At 46.0% G+C, this 20,829-nt stretch overlaps 1 protein-coding gene across 5 annotated transcripts in view; it reads right to left on the minus strand.

The window, feature by feature from the left end:
- Positions 1 to 346: 346 nt before the first annotated feature.
- Positions 347 to 20,829, minus strand: part of LOC121279082 (cadherin-7-like) — a 126,098-nt gene continuing 105,615 nt past the window's right edge. For 3 of the 5 annotated variants that reach the window (XM_041189981.1, XM_041189980.1, XM_041189983.1), the window contains 3 exons: positions 14,261 to 14,378; positions 4,174 to 4,425; positions 347 to 1,758 (listed from right to left, as the gene is read on the minus strand). In XM_041189981.1, the coding sequence (XP_041045915.1) occupies positions 1,265 to 1,758; positions 4,174 to 4,425; positions 14,261 to 14,378 (864 nt within the window). In that variant the 3' untranslated portion in view covers positions 347 to 1,264. The remainder of the gene's footprint in view (positions 1,759 to 4,173; positions 4,426 to 14,260; positions 14,379 to 20,829) is intronic. The other 2 variants (XM_041189982.1, XM_041189984.1) reach the window with 2 other exon arrangements.

Raw genomic sequence — 20,829 nt, forward strand, 5'->3', positions numbered from 1 at the left:
TGAACATCACAATGAGAGATTGTCAGCAACCCATGCCCAGTCTAATTTTCCCACAGGGAAATGAAATTGTAAGAATGTTTTATAAGGAAGCATGTTTCAAACTCTATATATTACTGCTGTTGATGTTACGTTAGGACATCAATGTGCTCTTATCAAATTTCTACCTCTGCTGTTAAAACAAAACAAACATTTATAATATGAATGGAATACAAGTGTACTCATTGTTCATATATAGAGTATAACTAACAGTGACTTGCAGTTTCTAAGAACTTGCATTTATATAACACTTTTCATGACTTCAGGATGCCCCACTGAATTTTTCAGTCAATTTATTTTTTTTTTTTAAATGTTTTCATTGTTGCAATGTAGGAAACAGCCAAATCACACACAGCAAGATCCCCAAACAGGAACACAATAATGACCATATAAAATGACCATGATACATTTTCGGCCAGGACAGCAGAAAGAGAGAGAGAGAAAGCACAGCAGCTTTTCTTCAAAGAAGTGCCATAGGATCTTTGATATCTGCCTCAGAGCTGGTGTTATATCTCATCAGAAGGACGAGCACGTCCATCAGTGCAGCATTCCCTCAATACTGCACTGGCTGAGTCAGCCTGGATTATGGGCTCAAGTGCCGAGAGTGGGGCTTAAACCCACAATCTTTGAGGCACAGGGACAAGAGTGCTACCACTGAGCCATTCCTAACCCCTTAACTCTGTAGCTCACAAACAGAATGACTTTGGATAGTGATGTGAGGCAGATCTTATTGGCGCTTGTGAATTCACATTCACAATCCCATGGTCAATCATATTAGTTAGTATGATAAATATTTCTCTTCATTCTTTAGCATCAGAGGTCCCAAATCTATATCAGATGCTAAAATTGGAATGAAGTGGGATCAGAACACAAGCCTTTCCTCAAGACATTCTCATTGAAAGCCCATTTGTCACTCGGATTGCTCCTGAGAAGTTTCCAACTACCTTCTAAACATATGGATAAAAATTCTAGGTGGAAAACACCTGACTCCAGGTAACTTTCTGATATTGAAGTTTCAATTACAGGGGGGTCGTTGCTGGATGTGCATGTCAGAAACTCAGGTGTGGCGCAAATGGTTTTCTGGTCGTTAAAATAAATGGCTAGAAAATTGCTTGCGGCAGGTGGCTGAACTTCCAATGTGCACTTGCAGGGGAATGACGATCAATGTCAGAGGCACAATGCCCGAAAAGTATCTGTAGCTGTGATACTTAAATGTCCTTCTCTCGCCTCAGGTAGCCGGGCGACTTCCACAATTCCCGTACAGGTCCGCCAACTTTCTGAAGCGTGGCCCCCAGTCACTGAGGTAATCATAATGTTCGTCTGAGCCAGAGGCAAAGGAAGCCGAGGAGCTCAAGGACCCCGCGACTGACCCAGTCCCCTCAAACGCGTACGTCTGCAGGGAGTCAAACGGGGGAGCAGTGGGATCGTTGTCAGCTTCGTTCAGCCTTTCCCTGACAAACTCTCGAAAAATGGCATTATCTGGCATGATATGGAGCGACTGCCTGTACAGGGACGGAATTTCGGACTTTACATCTTTCCGTGCCTTGGAGCCGTGCCCGACCCGAGAGTTTCTCAGGGTGGCCATGTTGAAAGCTTCTGTGTCCTCTTCGCCTCCCCCTTCATCATTGTACCTGACTATGTTTTCCCGGATGTCGTCACCTTCATGAGCAAACTGAGGGTCTTTCTTGTGCTGCCTGAGTGCCAGAAGAAGCAAGATAAATGCTGAGGAGGAGACAGAAAAAGGAAATGTTCAGGATGGCCGGTTGCAGTTTGATGATGTCATGACCACTTAACAATCTCATGGGTTGACTGTATATTCATACAAGCACATTACACAGTGACTACTGGTGATTTGAAAGTAATAAAACTGAACCTTTTTTTTTAAGCAACAATTGTCTTAACTTTTAGTTAAGACTTCTTATTGGACGGGACTCCTGAAAACATAACAATTACCCAGCTCATGCCCTTCCAGCCTTTCACATACGTCACTAGCCTCTCGCAGTTCAAGATGGGAGAACATTCTGGGATTACTCTGAAGGGTCTGGTCAGAGAGCACCAAAACGAGATATGTGCTTCCGTAAGCGTTTATTACTTTTAGTGGCAACATGGGTTAAATTTCAGTTAGACCTGTTTGAGCTACGAATTGGCGCAATGCACTGAAAATCTGTCAAAGGATTTTCAAACCATTCGACCAGTTTATTGCCCAGATGATGAAGGTGAAAACAAAAAAACTGCGGATGCTGGAAATCCAAAACAAAAACAAAAACAGAATTACCTGGAAAAACTCAGCAGGTCTGGCAGCATCGGCGGAGAAGAAAAGAGTTGATGTTTCGAGTCCTCATGACCCTTCAACAAGTTCTGTCGAAGGGTCATGAGGACTCGAAACATCAACTCTTTTCTTCTCCGCCGATGCTGCCAGACCTGCTGATGAAGGTGAAAGCTATCCTCGTTGTGTTTGAAGCTTGCACATAGGTTAGAAAAGCATCTTAGAAGCTTAATTGCCATTGCTTCATTGTGTAGTGTTTGATTAACCCTGCGCACAAAACACTGCAACAGAGTGTTCCAAGAAGGTTGGACAATTGAGCCTCTCTATGCACAGCTTACTGTAAAATGCTTGTTGCATGGTAGCTGAAGACAATTGCTATAGAGATGGGCCAACATATTTCCTTTGCACAATCTTCACGCCTGCAGTATTATCAGTAGACAACGTGTAATACCACTGCACTGAAGTCTTAAACAGAGATGGCAAACAGCAAATTCTGTGAAATTATGAGAAGCCAGGATTTAATGTGGACAACTAGACTTCCCTTGCTCAGAATCTTTAAAGTCGTCGCAGCTGTATATTAGTTGAAGATCTTCCCCCTGAGATGCTATACTGATTTTAGATTTGTGCTGCATCTGTGAATACACATTCATCTACAGTGAATCTTCTTTGGCATATCTACAAGTCTGTAATTACACTTACAATCACAATGTTCCCCACGCCCCCCCCCCCAACTCAATAGTTATAGCAAATAAAATGAGTAAAAAGTGGATGTAATGCCAAATATCATGATTTTAATCAAGCTATTTTGTACAAATCAAACTCTTTGGCCTGGAGCTTCCATTCAGTTCCACCACACTTCTTCATGCAGTTGGCCCAAAATCAGAACGACTAATCCAAAAGCTTGCGGAGATTTAAACATAATTAACGTGCAGTGCAATTCAAGCTTCCATGATCTGTCGCGCTAGTTTCAGAAACATCGCCTTAAAAACAGGCCCCACCCTCGAAAGAGACCGCCCCTCCACCCCCCCCCCCCCCCCCTCCCCCACCCCCCCCATCCCTGAATGAATTAATCACCATTGGAAGTTTCTGTGGATTGTGTTTGTTTGGTCTTTGAGGAGGCTCCAAAAATGAAACCAATTCCTTTGGGTGCAGGAACACTAAAGAGGCAAATTTTAAAAGCAATTTTTAAAAACAGTTTACTAAAAAAAAAACCTGACGGCTGTGTTCCAATATAACTAGTGATTCATTGTGTGTGCTTTTAAACAATCATTTTCAGCAATTTAAAATTGGGTTACTCACAGGTGTGGATTGACACTGTGAACAAAATAATAATTTTTTCCTGATTTTTGTTTCTCCCTGCATTCATAAGAACATAAGAAATGGGAGCAGGAGTAGACCAGACAGCCCATCGAGCCTGCTCCACCATTCATCACAATCATGGCTGATCTTTGGCTTGTGCTCCACTTTCCCACCCAATCCCTCTATCCGTTGATTCCCTGTGGGACCAAAAATCGACCCATCTCAGCTTTAAATAGATTCGACGATGGAGCACCCACACTTTTAAGGTAGAGAATTCCAAAGATTCATAACCTTTTGAATGAAGAAATTTCCCCTCATCTCAGTGCAAACTGATCTCAATCTCTGCAGCATGCATCTTATCCGGAGACTGGGCTCTCATGTATTAGATTCCTCAGCCAGGGGAAACAACTGAGGAATGTCAGTATCAGCTCTGCCAAGGACCTTCAGAATCTGCTGAAGGCACAGCACCAATGGCGGTCTGAAGGGAATCAAGATTCCTGCCATAAGTCCCGCCCTGCTTTCAACTCATTGGCCGACACGGTGGCTCCAATAGACACTGTGAGATTACTCACCTAATATCATCAGGACACAGACTAGTATGGCAATGAGAGCTCCAGTGCTGAGGCCAGCGGGCAGAAAGAAGGGATCGGCATTGCATAATTGGTCAATGCCATTGTTAATGCACCTACACACTCGGATAGTGAGGGTGCAGGTACTGCTGAGCGAAGGAGTTCCGTTGTCCCTTATCAGGATGGGCAGGAAGTGAATGGCCTGTTCTGCTCGACTAAAACCAGCTCTCCGAGTCAGAATCACGGCGGTGTTATCTAGCAGATAATGATAAACAAAAATAAGCAACAGCTTAATTCCATTTTTCTCTCCAAACTTTTCAACCGAGTCATAAGGATCCTACAAATTACCAGGCTCAATCTCCCTGTGCATTAGTATACCCAAGTTGTTGATAGGGATGCTACTATCATCTTTAACACTCTTGGTTTAGAGAGGAGTGGCTAACAAAACAGTCAGTGTGTCCTCTGCTGACACCTAACACAAAGTGAATATGATAATTGGTTCAAGGTTAATCTTGGTTGTGATTCCAACCATCTCTATCTAGACCCACTCATGAAGACCAACCATTTGGATGACTTACCTGTCCTCGTGGAACTATCACAAGCTCAATTTTGTTTAATAGAAAATATGTTAATACTTTGGCTGGGGGCTTGTATAAGAGACAGTTTTGAAGTCACTGCAGAACTCGTTACACATATAACCAGCTGCAGCATTGAACATCAGCTCCACGGTAAAGAAGAGAAAATGCTGGAGTTAAGCCCCTCATCTAGTCAGGTAGCACCTACAGACTGTAAGATACCCTGGTTGTGTATACTTATATGTGAAGGATGAGCATTTGGTTTAATCTCATGTGATTTTAAAGTTCTCGGTTTTCTTTTTGCTTAAAGAAAATGATTAAAAGTTGTCCATTCTCAGGGTGTTTCTGGATATGATGTGTAAGAACACAATTTAGCTGAACTGTATCGTTTGCCGAAACTCTAGAATGTAGGATTTCTATATTTGCATGGCCACATTGTAAAACAGTTAGCCAAGATTGTCTTGAGAGAAGAAATGGACCAATGGAGGGAGAATGTAAAACAATAACACTTTTCATGCCATAATTAATTAGCACTGACATTCAAGAGAAACAGGCTATAAAGATGCTAAGATTTTTTTTAGCAAATTGTAGAGGGTTCAAAGTTGGATTGAAAAAGGAACAACAAAGGCTACATTTCTACCCAATTAAAATGAACAGGGTAATTGTGTTGATTTCTCTGTAATTCTACTGCTTAAAGGCATTGGCCAGGATCTTCCGAGCACTGGCAGCGATAGTCGAATTGCTGTTGTGGCTCGTAAATTATCCCGAACTGACACTGCTGCGCATTTCTACACGGGTCTCCCGATCCTGGCTTTCACAGAAATGCGCTGTGCAACATCCCTTAGGGAACTCCATCGGATCAGGTAGGTATTGAGGGGGGTAAGTGGGTGAGGTGAGTAAGTGGGTAAGTATTGAGGTGGGTAAGTGGGTGAGGTGGGTAAGTGGGTAGGTATTGAGGTGGGTAAGTAGGTGAGGTGGGTAAGTGGGTAGGTATTGAGGTGGGTAAGTAGGTAGCTGGGTAGGTGGGTAGGTATTGGGATGGGTAAGTGGGTGAGGTGGGTAAGTGGGTAGGCGGATAGGTGGATGAGATGGGTAAGTGGCTGAGGTAGTGTCACAAACTAGAATATTTTTCATAGTATTATTGTAGCCTTATGCGTGTGAGTGTGAATGGTTGTGTCTATGTAAACGATTTAATTGAATTAGAGTCAGATAGACTGCAAAGTTGAAATTATCAAAAGAGTTAGGTGTAAAGCAGACTTTTGAAATGGAGATGAATAAGCGAGGATGAGGGTTCCACAGATAAGGTTTGAATGAAATTTGCATTTTAGATGAGTGGTTGTTTGATTTTCAAAACGATGGTAGGATGTTTCCAGCTAACAAGATAAGCAGTATGTTTATTTTTCCCAAAGGTTCTGGCCATACTGACAACATGAAAGATTTTTATATTATGGGAAAGGAAAATTTCCAAAGACATGTAGAACAGTGGGATTTTATGCATTAAAAAGAGAGAAACATATAAAGAAGGATGGAAGGCTATGTGGTGTGTGGCCGTGTGATATCATGTAAAGCAGTCTTTGGGAAAAGTCTCTAGCCACTTTTGCAGAAGTCTGCTGTGCCCAGTAACTAAAGTTGTGTTAAAATTCCACTGTCAAGTGGGTGCTGTGGTAACCTTGCTGGATTGCCTATTTAAATTTAAAATCCATTTGGACTGTTGCCTTAAAGGGGGTGTATTGGTGGGCCAGTTAATTAGGAATTTTGGGATTTGCTTTAATATCAAGTAACTAATCTTATTTATGTCTTTGAATAATGGTTTTGTCACTGACTGGTCCAGAGGCCCAGGGTAATGCTCTGGGGAGTCCCACCATGGCAGATGGTAAAATTTGAATTCAATAAAAATCTGGAATTAAAAGTCTGATGATGACCATAAAACCATTGTCGATTGCCACAAAAACCCATCTGGTTCACTAATGTCCTTTAGAGAAGGAAATCTGCCATCCTTACCTGGCCTGGCCTACATGTGACTCCAGACCCACAGCAACATGGTTGACTCTTAAATTCCCTCTGAACAAGGGTGGGCAAATAATGCTGGCCTATCCAGTGATGCCCAAATCCCATGAATGAATAAAGATAAATAAATAAATAAATGTTTTAATTTAATTTGTCAAATCACTAAAGGCATTAGTGAACTCTCTGCTTCTGAATTCAGTGCACAAATCTTCTCGTGATAAATACAAATTGCAAAACTGGTGTGATAGTGTGGCCAAGTTTCCCCTGTGGATTTGGTCTGTGTGGCACATATCATCTGCCACACATCACAGGTAGGTAAAAGGATAAGTAGGTAGGAGGCTTAGGAGGTGAGTGGATCATCGGCTTTGGGGAGTGGTTATGTCGTGGGATGGGGGGGTGCAGAATGGGGGGGTGCGGGTAGCCAGTATGGGTCGAGTGGGTTGTCAGGTCAAGAGGTGGAGGGGGCTTGTCAGAATGGGTCAGGGGTAGTTGAGGCAGGTCAGATGGGTTATCGGGTCGAGAGGGTAGTCAAGTGATTGTGGGGGTGGGCGGTCCAGATGTTGGTTACGTTTGGGTGTCGGGGGGATGATTCTGGAGTCGGTTGTGTAGTCACACGGCTGTTAGACTAGGATTTTTCTGTCTAATGTTCCCTGGGTAATTATCCAAATAAGTACTGTAGAACTGTCCAAAGCCTCTGACTTTAACTCAGAGTTGGAGACATTTGCAGAGGATCCCGGGGAGCAGGGAGTTTGCCCAACAGAAGTTTAAAATTCCCAGGCAATCCCCATGGAGGTCTGCGCCTCAGGGCTTCCACAGGGTCCTGACGCACATCTTCAGTCATACGTCCAGCATCCAGCAACCTGGAGGCTAGAACATTTGGCCCATTGTCTGTTTTGTACTCTTTCATGGGATGTGAGTGTCAATGGCGAGACCAGCTTACCTAATTGCCCTTGAGCTGAGTGGCTTGTTAGACCATTTCAACACGCAGTTAAGAGTCAACCATTTTACTGAGAGTCTAGAGTCTCATGTGGGCCAGACCAGGTAAGGATGACATATTTCCTTCCCTAAAGATCTGTTCCTGAGCTTGGTGAAACACAGTAAATGGATTTACAGTTGCAAGGCACATTTTGGTATCAGAGCCAAACTGCTTACAGGTGAGAGAAACAAGGTTAACATTTCAGGTCGGTGACCTGTCATCTGATCTTCTCATGCAAAGCGGGCTTTGCTGGGATTTATTTTCTTGGACCAAGGTAAGCACATATATGCCCAGCATTTCAGCCAATAACTCTCAATTCTCTCCTCCTGGCGGTTTCCACTAAAGCTAGGATGGGAGAGCAGAGATGCTCATGGAAATCTTTTACCCCCATTATATTGATTCCTTGATGACTCTAGCAGACAATTCAATGACATCATGTTTGAATTGCTGTTTGGAAGGGTGTAAAAAAGAGAAAGAGAAGTAAGGAAGGGTTATTTTGGCTGAATGGATTAAGATGAGGTTGCATATGAAATAAGAGATTGGTTAAAAAAGGGGGCCTAAATTATATTTTCTAATTAATCCTGATATATCAAAGATACACCAAGACTAATTAAGGGAGTTACAGTTTTTCCATGGAAGTAATTTCTCATGACATCACTGGATAGGCTTTACAGTTTGCACATTCTGACTGGTTGCCAGATATATTGGGCCTGAGTGGTAATTGTTGCTAGTTTGCCACTCTGGTCCAATTGCTGACTTGAATCTCTTTCCGATCCTGTCCCGCCCGGCCTTACCACTAGGGCTGGGTGAGATCCGTGCAGTGCCGCACATTCCCGGGGCCTAGTGTTGAAATGTAGCTGAGTTGAAGTGAAGGAGGCCACGCCCCTTTTTTATGGCACCAGCTACCGGAACCCGGGTGAGTTTAAAGGTCCACCAAAGTTTAAAGGTCCTCGGTAGGCCAGGGAGAAGGTATATAAATTGATAGGATTTGGGGTGGGGTGGGGGTAAAATTGGAGGTTGGGGTGAGGGGGGGTGGGGTCAGAGGTTGGCGGGCTCAGGCCTTGGGTCAGGTCGGGTTGGGGCTGTGGTGGGGGTGGGGGGACGGGTGTTGGGCCTCGGGGGATGGGGGGAGGTCTTGGGGGTGGGTGAGGGGGGGTTCGTGCTTTGGGAGGGTATTTGGGCCTCAGGGGTTGGTGGAGGGGGAGGGCGGTGGGCAGAATGTCAGGCCTTGGGTCAGGTCAGGTCTGGCCTGCAAGGGTTGGCGGTGGGAGGGTGTCGGGCCTGAGTCGGAGGAGGAGGGGGGTGGGTCAAGCCTCCGGGGAGTCAGGTGCCAGGCCTCGGGTCTGGTCTGGTCGGGCCTGGAGGGGTGGTGGTCGGATTGAGAGTTGGGCCTGCAGGAGATGGGGGGAGCAGTCCTATTCAAGTGGAGGGTGTCCTCTTGGGGGGGTGTCAGGGGCTCAGGGGTGTAGGTCCCCTGGGGGGGGATATGTGAGGGTAAGTCTGTGGGTGGGATAGTTGGTGGTTGGTGAGGAGACCCCTGGGGGTTTGGGGAGTCAGGTGGAGGTGGGGGTGGGGGGAGGCGGTGGGAGTCCCCTAGGTAGGGGCGTGGGATCAGAGATATGGGGGAAGTCCCATGTAGAGGGGCTTGGGGGGGGAGGTGTGGAGGTTCGGGGGAGTTGGTCTGGGTCTCTACAATGGTTACCCAGAAGTTAGAGGAGGTTTTAGTTCTAACTTTTTCTGGGTAACTATTGATGTGACCCAGTCAGAACCATCCGAAGCTTACCTCATTTTCAGATGATTCCCACTGCAGGGTAATTGCCCAGAGGAAGTTTGCACTTCTGGGCAATTGCTGTGCAACCCCTTGCCTGGGTACCTCCAAAGCGGATTCCCCAGCACATCTTTGGGGTCGCCCCCCCAATCCGATGCTGAGGAGCTCATGGAAGTTGAGGCCCATTTTCATCTGCTGAGAGAATCGGATGTGAATCTCAATGTGCCCAATTGTCTATGGGGCAGAACATTTCCGTCGGCGTGTGGGGGCGGGCCCAACACGCCAACGCGTAAAATGACGCCCGATGACATCGGGCGAGCGTCCCATGTCAGCGCGCGTTGTTTCCACGTGCCCGCTAAACTGTCAAAGGCCTATTAAGGCCATTAAAAGAGTAACTAAACCTGTTTAGAATCCTGCCCGTCCAACCTTAAGGTTGGCGGTGGGGGGTTGGGGGAGGGGTGGGGTGGGGGTGGGGGGGGGGGGGGGGGTTGGGAGGGGGGGGGGGCGGGGGTGGCGCAGTGGTGGGTGGGGGGTGGTAGACGAAGAGCCCAAGCAGCCTTCACGGTTTTCAGGAAACCTCTTCCACGGGCGGGATGAGGTTTCCTGAAGCTCGTATAAAATAATTAAATACATTTTTCAAACTTCACAAACGTGTCCCAGATCATGTGACACTGTCACGAGAGGGGACATGTTTAAATAAATTTTCACTTTATTTACTAAAAAGTTTTATAATCCATTCAGTCTCCCCGAGGCAGCTTCGTGCCTCAGGGAGATTGCTGCACGCGAAAGAGCGCAGGCCCCGACTCTCCCTTCTCCCCAACACCCCCTCCACTCACCCCCCCCGCCCGCACAGGTAGCGCTGAGCGCTCCTGGTCACGCATTACATTGGGCAGGCCTTAATTGGCCTGCCTGCGTAAAATGGCGGCACGCAACCGATCACGGGCAGTGATCGGCTCCGCGCCCACTCCCACCCAGCCCGCCCGCCATTGGACAATTTCCCCTCTATGTGTTTACTGCAGGGCTGCTGGAAGAGGAAACTTTTGGACACGCCTTGTTAACTTTTGGATTTGAAATGTCAATGGTACAGTTTAAGTTTGTTATGGACAAAGAAATAGACAAGTTGCAAAAAAATGTTTTGGTTGGGGGAGAGCAGATTTTAGTAAAATAAGGCAGGATCTGGCCAAGGTAGACAGGCAACAGTTACTTGTGGGGAAATCTACAGAAGAGCAGTGGGGGGCGTTCAAAAAGTAAACGGGGAGGATACAGGCTCAACGTGGAAGGATTACAAGCCCAGAGAACCATGGATGACCAGAGATATTCAGGATACGATGAGAAGGAAAAGAGAGGCTTTTAGCAGGTACAAGGGAAGCAAATCAGCGGAGGCATTAGTGGAGTACAGAAAGTGCAGGGTGGAGCTTAAGGAAGCAATTAGGAGAGCAAAGAGGGGATATGAGAAAGCTCTGGCTGTTAAAAGTAGGGAAAATCCCAAGATATTCCATAAGTATGTCAATGGGAAAAGGATAACCAGGGAAAGAGTAGGGCCCATTAGGGACCAAGGGGGCAATCTATGGGTAGAGCCAGAGGACATCGGTAGAGTGTTGAATGAATATTTCACATCCGTCTTCACCCAAGAGAATGAGGATGAAGGTATCGAACTCGGGGAGAGAGACTGCGAGGTTCTTGAGCAAATTGATAAAGAGCGTAACAAGTTATTGGAGGTGTTAGCAGGCTTAAAAGTGGACAAATCTCCAGGTCCAGGTAATTTGTGTCCCAGACTGCTGAGGGAGGCAAGGAAGGAGATCACAGGGACTCTAACCCAAATTTTTAATTCCTCTCTGGCCACGGGGGAGGTGCCAGAGGACTGGAGAACAGCAAATGTGGTTCTGCTATTTAAGAAGGGTTGTAGAGATAAGCCAGGAAACTACAGACCAGTGAGTCTCACGTCAGTGGTAAGGAAACTATTGGAGAAAATTCTGAAAGAGACAATCTATCTCCACTTGGAGAGGCAAGGTTTGATCAGGGATAGTCAGCATGGCTTTGTCAGAGGAAGGTGTTGCCTAACAAATTTGATTGGATTTTTTGAGGAAGTGACCAGGTGTGTAGATGAGGGTAGTGTAGTTGATGAGGTTTATATGGATTTCAGCAAAACCTTTGACAAGGTCCCACAAGGGAGACTTATAAAGAAGACAAATGCACATGCAATACAGGGTAATTTGATAAGGTGGATTCAAAATTGGCTTAGTTGTCGGAGGCAGAGGGTGATGACAGCAGGATGCTTTAGTGACTGCAAGCCAACGTCCAGTGGTGTACCACAGGGATCTGTGCTGGGTCCCCGATTATTCGTTATTTATATAAACAACATAGATGACTATGTGGGGCGTAAGATTAGTAAGTTTGCAGATGACACAAAGATTGGCCAGGTGGTTAACAATGAGGTTGAGTGTCTTGGGCTTCAGAAAGATATAGACGGGATGGTCAAATGGGCAGATAAGTGGCAGATGGAATTTAACCCTGAAAAGTGTGAGGTGATACACTTTGGAGGGAGTAGTTTGACAAGGAAGTATTCAATGAATGGCATGACATTAAGAAGTTCTGAGGAACAAAGGGACCTTGGTGTGTGTGTCCATTGATCTCTGAAGGCGGAGGGGCATGTTAGTGGGGTGGTGAAAAAGGCATATGGGACACTTACATTTATCAACCGAGGCATAGATTACAAAAGTAGGGAGGTCATTTTGGAGTTGTATAGAACTTTGGTGAGGCCACAGCTGGAGTACTGTGTGCAGTTCTGGTTGCCACATTATAGGAAGGATGTGATTGCACTGGAGAGGGTGCAGAGGAGATTCACCAGGATGTTGCTTGGGATGAAACATTTAAGTTATGAAGTTGGATAGACTTGAGTTGTTTTTGTTGGAGCAGAGAAGACTGAGGGGCGACCTGATCGAGGTGTACAAGATTATGAGGGGCATGGACAGGGTAGATAGTTAACAGCTGTTCACCTTGGTTGAAGGGTCAGTCATGAGGGGCCACCAGGTCAAGGTCAGGGGCAGGAGGTTTCGTGGGGATATGAGGAAAAACTTATTTACCCAGAGGGTGGTGACGGTCTGGAATGCGCTGCCTGGGAGGGTGGTGGAGGCAGTTTGACTCACATCCTTTAAAAAGTACCTGGATGAGCACTTGCCATGTCATAACATTCAAGGCTATGGGCCAAGTGCTGGTAAATGGGATTAGGTAGGTAGGTCAGGTGTTTCTCATGTGTCGGTGCAAACTCGATGGGCCGAAGGGCCTCTTCTGTACTGTGTGATTCTGTGATTCTGTGAACTCTGTTTCTCTCTCTACAGATGCTGCTTGACCTGCTGAGTTTTTCCAGCATTTTCTGTTTTTATTTCCATCCATCTATTTGTATTACAGAAACAGATTCCTTCCAGCTGAACCTAAATATGATCTTAAAAAAGGACCAGGCCTAATAGTATCATTGGTCCTTTCTGGTTCTGTTTCATGCTTTATTGTATTATGCACAAAAGTATATAATTCATTGTGGACTCTGATATTTTGCATGGCAATTAGGATGAAGGGATGTGGATTTATTTTCAGTCATATTTTTATCTAGTTCTCGAGTAATTTTAAAATAAGTTAAGCAAACAGCCCCTCTGATTCACTTACTGAAAATTTGAGAGCAAGTTTTTTTCTTGGCTGACTATGAATGAGTGGATAATTCCATCGTTAGATAAAGCAGGCATTCAAGACGTGGTGTATTTTTAATATATTTAAGTCATTCTGAAAACATTAGAGGCTTTCAACACCATTTAACCAACTACGGAATGGACTAACTTGAATTATTAAATTGTACAAGGGACATGAGTCATCTGTGGGTCTTTTCAAAACAAAGCAGAGAGATTGACTCACCCACTCTATGGCTTTTCATCCAGAAAAGAGAGACAGAAAGAGAGACAAAACGAAAGAGAGAGAGAGATAAAGAAAGAGAGAGAGAGAGGTTATCGTTTATTGGGGGTAGGCAGAGTATGGAGTTGAGGCCATTGTCGGATCAGCCATGATCTTATTGAATGGTGGAGCAGGCTTGAGGGGCTGAATGGCCTACTCCTGCTCCTAATTCATATGGTTATATGAGAGGGAAAGAGAGAGAGAGAGAGAGAAAGAGGGAAAGAGAAAGAGGAAAATGGAGAAAGAGTAAGAGCGAGAGAGGATAAGAGAGAGAGAAAGAGAAAGAGAGAGAAAGAGTGAGACCTTAATAGAGAGACAGAGAGAGAAAGAGAAAGAAAGGCGTACTCATAGATTGACATCATCTGCTAAATTTGGACTGAGCAGTGGGATTGTTCAGAGGAGCTGTGCATCACAACATGTACACAGCAAATTAAATCTTGTTCCAACTGACATGCGGATGGATCGGCCTCACTTAAAAAGCAATGCTCCAAAAGCTTTTACACTAAGTGGAGTGCCAGGAACTTCTCTGGAGCCATGAGCACTCCGGTGATGTACCGTGTTCCAGGGGGTGGAAATAGTTTAGTCCTTTTGACTGGCGAACAAGCAACAGCTGCAACTGCTGCTTCTGCAGTAATGAGATCATCTGTAGCCACTGTGGCTGTTGCATCCTTCACAATTATTGTCTATCACACACCAGAATACGTGTCAATAAGGTGCAAAATCCAGTTAGCATTTGAAGTTCAATCTCACACACAGCAGGGATCAGCAGAGAGCGCCTGAGTTGGAAGAGAGCCCATTCACTATGGCACACCCCTAGTGTCCTACCTTGATTATCTCTAACAGTAAAATTGGGATTACTGGCAGCATCTGACGCCAGGGTAAAGTAAAAGTGATGTCCTTCTGGAGGCTCATCCTTGTCCACTGCGCTGATGGCTTGAATAAGCTAGAATAGGAAAGATTTGAGATCAGTCAAAAACAGAACTCGCAGATCTCACCTTGTCCTTCATTATAACACTGGTTGATTGGCTGGCCAAGTTCTGGAGCATGGCGTGTGATGTTTGGCTGTTAGGAGGGAACCATGTTTTACTGTGTCTCTTTTAAAGCCACTGCTCAGGTACTCCCTCTGAGGAATGCTGTTAAAAAGCAGGCCCCGAGGGCAATTCAAAGCTCTTGTTGCCGGGGAAACTTCTGGGAGGTTAGTAGTTGTTCTGTAGTTGCTCGTGCCCTGGAGCAGGGCAAGTTATCAAGATCAGGGGCAAACTGAAAGCTACTGATTTTAGAATCATAGCCCGCAAAGTTCAGCTCTGTGACACTGGTAGTTTCCATGCCAAGGGTGCCATTTTTGTTCCAAAATGACATCTGCATCATACACAAACACCCTTCAAAATAAAGGCCAACATTCCATTCGCCTTCCCTAATACCTGATGAACTTATTTGTTAGCTTTTTGTGATTCATGCACGAGGAGCCCCTAAATCCCACTGTGCTGAAGCTTTCTGCAGTCTTTCCCTATTTAAATAATATTCAGCACCTCTATTCTTCCTGCCAAAGTGCACAGCCGCACATTTTCCCACATTATATTCCATCTGCCAAGTTTTTAACCCACTCACTTAACCCGTCTATAATCTCTCTGTAGACTCCTTGTGTCACAGCAAGCAAGATCGTTGGAACGCTTGAGCAATATTCCTACGGGGCTCACCAGAGCCTGTGTTACAATCCTGCACAACCTCGCCATCATGGGTGTCTTTGCCTGTCCTGGTGTTCCTGAGCAGTTTTACCTTGGCTGGGGGGTTGGTGGGGGGGGGGGGGGGGGTTGTTGGGGGGTTGGTGGTGGGGGAGGAGTAGACTGCAGATGGCCTTGGACAACAACCCCCGAGCAGCTCTGGGCTGAGAAAACGCAGCTTTGGACTGTACCATCTTGACATGGGCAGCTGCAGTCTGGGCTGGCTGGTAGCCATCAACAGGGGCACGGGCCGAGTGGCATTGGTGGCAGCCCAAATACTGCCATTCTGAGAGAGGGCAGCAGGCCCATGCTTCACGAAGCCACTGCCACTTCCCCAGGGCAGTGCCTCAGCAATCTGCTGGAGGACAGGTAGATCGCTGGGCTGCTGTGAGAGCCGGCATACCCCTTTTTTAGCACTGTAATCCACAGCCATGATGGCAGCAGTCTGAGCCTGCAAAGTAGCAGGCCTGTCTCCGGACCTCCGTCTAAGCTTCCATTGCGCTCAGACGTTAAGTGGCTTCTGCTTGAGCTGTAATAGAAGCTGGGACATTGGCCGTCAAACGCTGCATCGTGGCTGGGCCTGCAACTCTTCTCATTGAGTTGGCCACACTTCCGCTCTGGAGAGGTTAGACTCCAGGCTCTGCATAAATCTGGGTTGGTGCTGGATGCCTCCATCCTCCTTGACATTGGCAGTTGGCTTTTTGCCAGCCGACCAATGCAGCAGGCATTTCATAAGAACATACGAATTGGGAGCAAGAGTCGTCCATTCAGCCCCTTGAACCCGATCTGCCATTCAACGCCTGTCAGACCAGGTCTGATCTGCTTGTGGTTTCAGCTCCACGTTCTGCCTACTCCTGATAACCTTTGACTCCTTGCTTCATTTCACATGCCCATCAGCATTTTTTCTGTGCCATCGATATTCTCATCTCTATCTTCTGCAGCAGGTCCCGTGGGCTGACCTCATCTTCCAGGAATCTAGCACTAGCGCTACCCTTGCCTCCTGCTTTGGCCTTCAGGCCACTTGTGTCCAGTGACTCAGCACACGTGAATTTTGTCCTTACGTCCAAAGTATGCATGGCATCCATATCCACGCTGGTGGCTTCGAGTGGCCAGATCGCGTGACAGTGTTTCTTCATCATCAATCTCCTGTTCCTCTTGAACATCCCGCTCCTGCATTGTGGTTCACCACCCCTGATGGAGTTGTGGGACGAGGTTTTGAGGCCGCAGCATGTAGATTCTGTCAGGAAAGTCCTGGGGTTGGCCTCTGAGATCCCATGATAACTGCACCCAGTTTCTATTTACCCTGCCCATGTTCGCTGGGAGGGGATGGAATGAACAAGCACTGCACAGGCAGCCTCTGTGCCTTCAGGATTGCTGATTTTTCTTTTAGTACACTGGTCTGCATCAAATCCCCATGTTTATCAAGCCTGGATGTCGCACCAGAGAATGAGCTGTGCACTCTGAACCACCTGCCAAATTTTGCCGCAACGTGAACGGAATTTTACAGCACCGCCTTGGCGAGGGCGTGGCCATAAAATTCGGTGAGCTGTTCAAAAGCCCATTGAGTTCAGCGGGACCGGAAAATCCCGCCGGCGGGAGGAGCCGTAAAATTCCGCCCAATGTGGCTCATTGGGTTCAATGAGTAAGATAACATTTTAACACAAGGGCTCACCAAGCCTCCTTAGACCCTCCCAAACCCACAATCTCTACCATCCAGAAGGACAAGGGCAGCAGATAGATGGGAACACCACCACCTGGAAGTTCCCCTCCAAGCCACTCACCATCCTGACTTGGAAATATATCGCTGTTCCTTCACTGTCACTGGGTCAAAATCCTGGAACTCCCTCCCTAACAGCACTGTGGATGTACCTACACCACATGGTCTGCAACGGTTCAAGAAGGCAGCTCACCACCACCTTCTCAAGGGCAATTAGGGATGGGCAACAAATGCTGCCCATGTCCCATGAATGAATAAAAAACACACACAATTTTTGTATGTTTAAAGTTAGTGAGTGTGTTTATAAATAAATAGTGCAGGTTTGTTTTATTTTGCTGCCACCTACCCCATTCCACCACCCCCCCCTCCCCGTTTAACAAGTGGAAGCCACCCCCGCCCTGTTCAATGACTCTCATACACCCCCAAGTGGCACCAGGAACATTTTGGAAAAAAACCGCTTTATCAGGTGACAGATCTTGGATATCTGAAAGGTTAAGGGCACAAGGTTGGGGTTGGGTGAGCAAAGTGGTGGGAAGCAAGGGATACATGCTTACGCCGTTTGCAGTCTGTAACTCAGTAAACAATGTAGGATGAGGGGCAAAAAGGATGCGAGAAGGTAGAATAGGTAGGAACATATCATCAACCTTATTGGTTTCAGACCCAGCCTTGACCATGGCGTCAATCATGGCTGCTCCAATGGTGGTGAGTACTGTCTCCTCCAGGAGGCTGAGGACATGCAGCAGTATGTGTGTCCCCACCGGTTCATTCCCACTGCCTCTGATGATGTGTCATCTTGTCCTCCAAGAGAAAGAGAAGTGTGCACAAGGTGTTTGGGTAATATGGCTGTCAAGATTGAATAGCTGGCAGTGCGTGCAAGCTGTGAGATAAGGGTCTGAGGTTTGCAGCACTGCTAATGTTGTCAGGGTACGGCGAAGCTATAAATGTTAGGTCTGAGTTGTGCTTGACAGAGAGTGTTGGTAGATGAGTGAAGGGTAGGTGATGAGGAGTGGTTGTAAGGTTATGGCATTTGAAGGTGCTTTCACTGACTTGACTACTCGTGTGAGGTCATTAAGCTTCTTCCTGCACTGCATCCAAGTCCTCGGGGCTAGACTGCTTGCATTGACAGCACAGCGATGGCTATCTGATCCCACTGCCATCTCAGTTTCAGACTGGAGGGCCTCCTGATCCCCTATGGGTACAGAACTTCTCTTCTCCTGTCCACTTCCCGCACCAAAATCTTCTGTGCTGCACCCGGAAACCTCTGAGTGCACTCTCTTCCCTGTGGCACCATTTTTACTCATCTTCCTGCTCAGAGACACTTACTCAGCCATTTCCAATGTTGGCTGAGCTAGAATGCCTTTCCTGGCTTCAAACAGCGCAGCCTAGCTTTAAGTGATACTAGCCTTGCACAAAAGGGGGCTCCCTGCTAAAGCATGTAAGTTACTCAATGGAGCACGAGCACGAGCAGTGTATGGCTGCTATTTAAATTAGCGAAGGGTTTGCATGATGCCTGCATCACAGCAAATAGCCGTGGGTGAATCATGCATCATGATCCTGTTTTTGGGCCTTATCTATTTTCACCTCCATCAAATCCTACAGCACAATGTTATGATCTGGTTAGGGAGGGTTTACATTTACAGAAAAATCCACACACCTCGTTTTAACCAGTAGAACTATGTCACAAACTTTCACTTTTTTTAACAAAACACAAAACTTTATTGAATATCAAACAAATTAAGCAAAGCAAGCATTATTGGCTTACCATTATGGTTTATCACTACATAGGTTATGCACTCAGGTTTCCTTCTTACTTCTCCCAAGAATTCCCTTATAAGATACATCAACCTCAAAGTTTTTTTTTTGCTTCTGTATTGACCACCCATGAATATGCCAGTCGTCTGGTGAATTCTTCTCAGCTGCAGCTACCCTCAGAGGTAATACCTCCATTTACCCTCTCTTGACTGTGAATGCCCCAGTCCCTTGTTCTGGTTACTTTTCCAATACTACCAAGCTAATTCAACTGATCACTTTCTTCTGCATTAAGACACTGTGAGGCCCGCTGTAGATTGTCCCACTAGCTTCGAACTAGGCAACCTTCCAGCTTCCATTCCCTGTTCCTTTACAAGATTCAAACTGAGGTTAAGCCTCACCCGCCTTCCGCATGGTCAATGGTGAATTTAGTGTTTTATGCTGTTACACTGCAGGTCTATCTAACAGTCATTTATTTTGGCTAATTTCTCTGAGTGAGCTGCAAACCACATGAGGTCCAAATTGCAACTAAAAACTTCTCCCAGCAAATATCCAGATAAATTGAAACCAGAGAACCTTTCTAATCTCCACCCATCTCCATGATGATGGCGCCTGCTCTGGGATGTCCTCAAAGTGATCTTCAATTTAATTATTCCTCACCCACAATTTGTTTTTTGATATGATGAAGTAAATGGCTTTTACAACCTTTTAAGGTTTATTGAATACTTTTAAGCTAACTTAGCTCTACCTCCCAAAACAAAAACATCGCTCTGGACTGCCATTACGGCAAGCTTTGCAGGCATCATGTCTCCAGCTCTTTAGCTAAGAAAGCCCACCCACTGTTTTGTAGCGCTATCTCTTCTACTCTGACTTTATTAAACAAACATGGGTCACCTTTAGGACTGCCATTTCTTGATGTATTCTGGTAACCTCTAAATCCCAGCATTTTAATTACCTTACCTTTCCAGCTACAAGCTTGCTTTAATTGCCTTTATCCCATTTTCTACAATTAAATTTCCAAAAAAACTAAACACAAATTCTAAAACAGATGAACCATGAGCTAGATATTCACAACAACAGCAAGGAGACCACTTAACTCATCATGTCCTTTTTGTCTGTCTAATAGAGCTTTCCAATTATTCCCACTCCCTCACCCACTCCCCAAATCCCTGCAAACATTTCCTATTTTTAAGTACATGTCCATGTCCCTTTTGAATAGTTGCTATAGAATCTGCTGCCTTTCAGACAGTACACTCCAAAGCATTACAACTCACTGCGTACAAAAGATATTCTCACTTGTTCCCTGGCTTTTTTTCCTTCCCTTACATTTTTCTAAACCCTTTTTACAAAAGACTGAAAGCGTAACCATCAGAGGTGTGACAGAGACAGAGTAACTGCAAAAGTTTTAAGGATCTCAAGCTATAAATTGGAGTTTTGCTTCAACAGAGTCTGTATTTTAGTTAGTGTGTTTCTATGGCCTTTTGTCACTCTGTGGCTTCTTTTAGATAATCCCACTTGACACACTGTAAAACAGTGGAGCAGAATTGAATCACAGAGCAGGTTTTTTTTAAGCCTCGATGGGCTATGAGATAGGTGGGCATGGGCTTCGCACCCACCAGCCAGCGTGCCAATTCCCCAGCTCCATTGCGCCGCTGGACCATCTTCCTGGAGGCAGGATGGGGGCAGAAGCAGGGCTACCCACCCCACAAACAGTGGGTTCCAGGGGTTGAGAGCGTACCAAGACCCATTGTTGGAGGCCAAATGGGACTTCCAGTCGGCCCTGAGATCTCCACAGGTGGCAGGGAGCAGGTCAGCTGTCCGGCAGCATTCAGGGAGACCAATGCTCCAAGCAGGTTCATAGGCCCTGTCCTGTCTACCTGGCTATAGTGGCTGGCTGTTCTGTGGAGGGGTTTCTCCAAAGTGGAGGTGCTCTTTCGCTCCCTCAACACTTACCTCTACTGGCCCTCCATCTCCGAGGGCCCATTGGTAATCTTTAATTCAACAGCAAGCCTTCCCTCAAGCCATTAATTGCCCGATTTGAGGAAAATCACAGCTGGGCGACTAGTTCCCCAGAAGGAAAGACCAGTTCAAAACTTTCAAATCCCATTAAAAATGACTGGCATCTTACTGGAGTATGATATGCAAGATCATTGCAGACAAGTTTTACTTATGCCCTTCATTTCCAATTTTTACTGTTTTCCCCCTGT

This window comes from Carcharodon carcharias, chromosome 6 (genome assembly GCF_017639515.1).
Source record: "Carcharodon carcharias isolate sCarCar2 chromosome 6, sCarCar2.pri, whole genome shotgun sequence".
NCBI lineage: Eukaryota > Metazoa > Chordata > Chondrichthyes > Lamniformes > Lamnidae > Carcharodon > Carcharodon carcharias.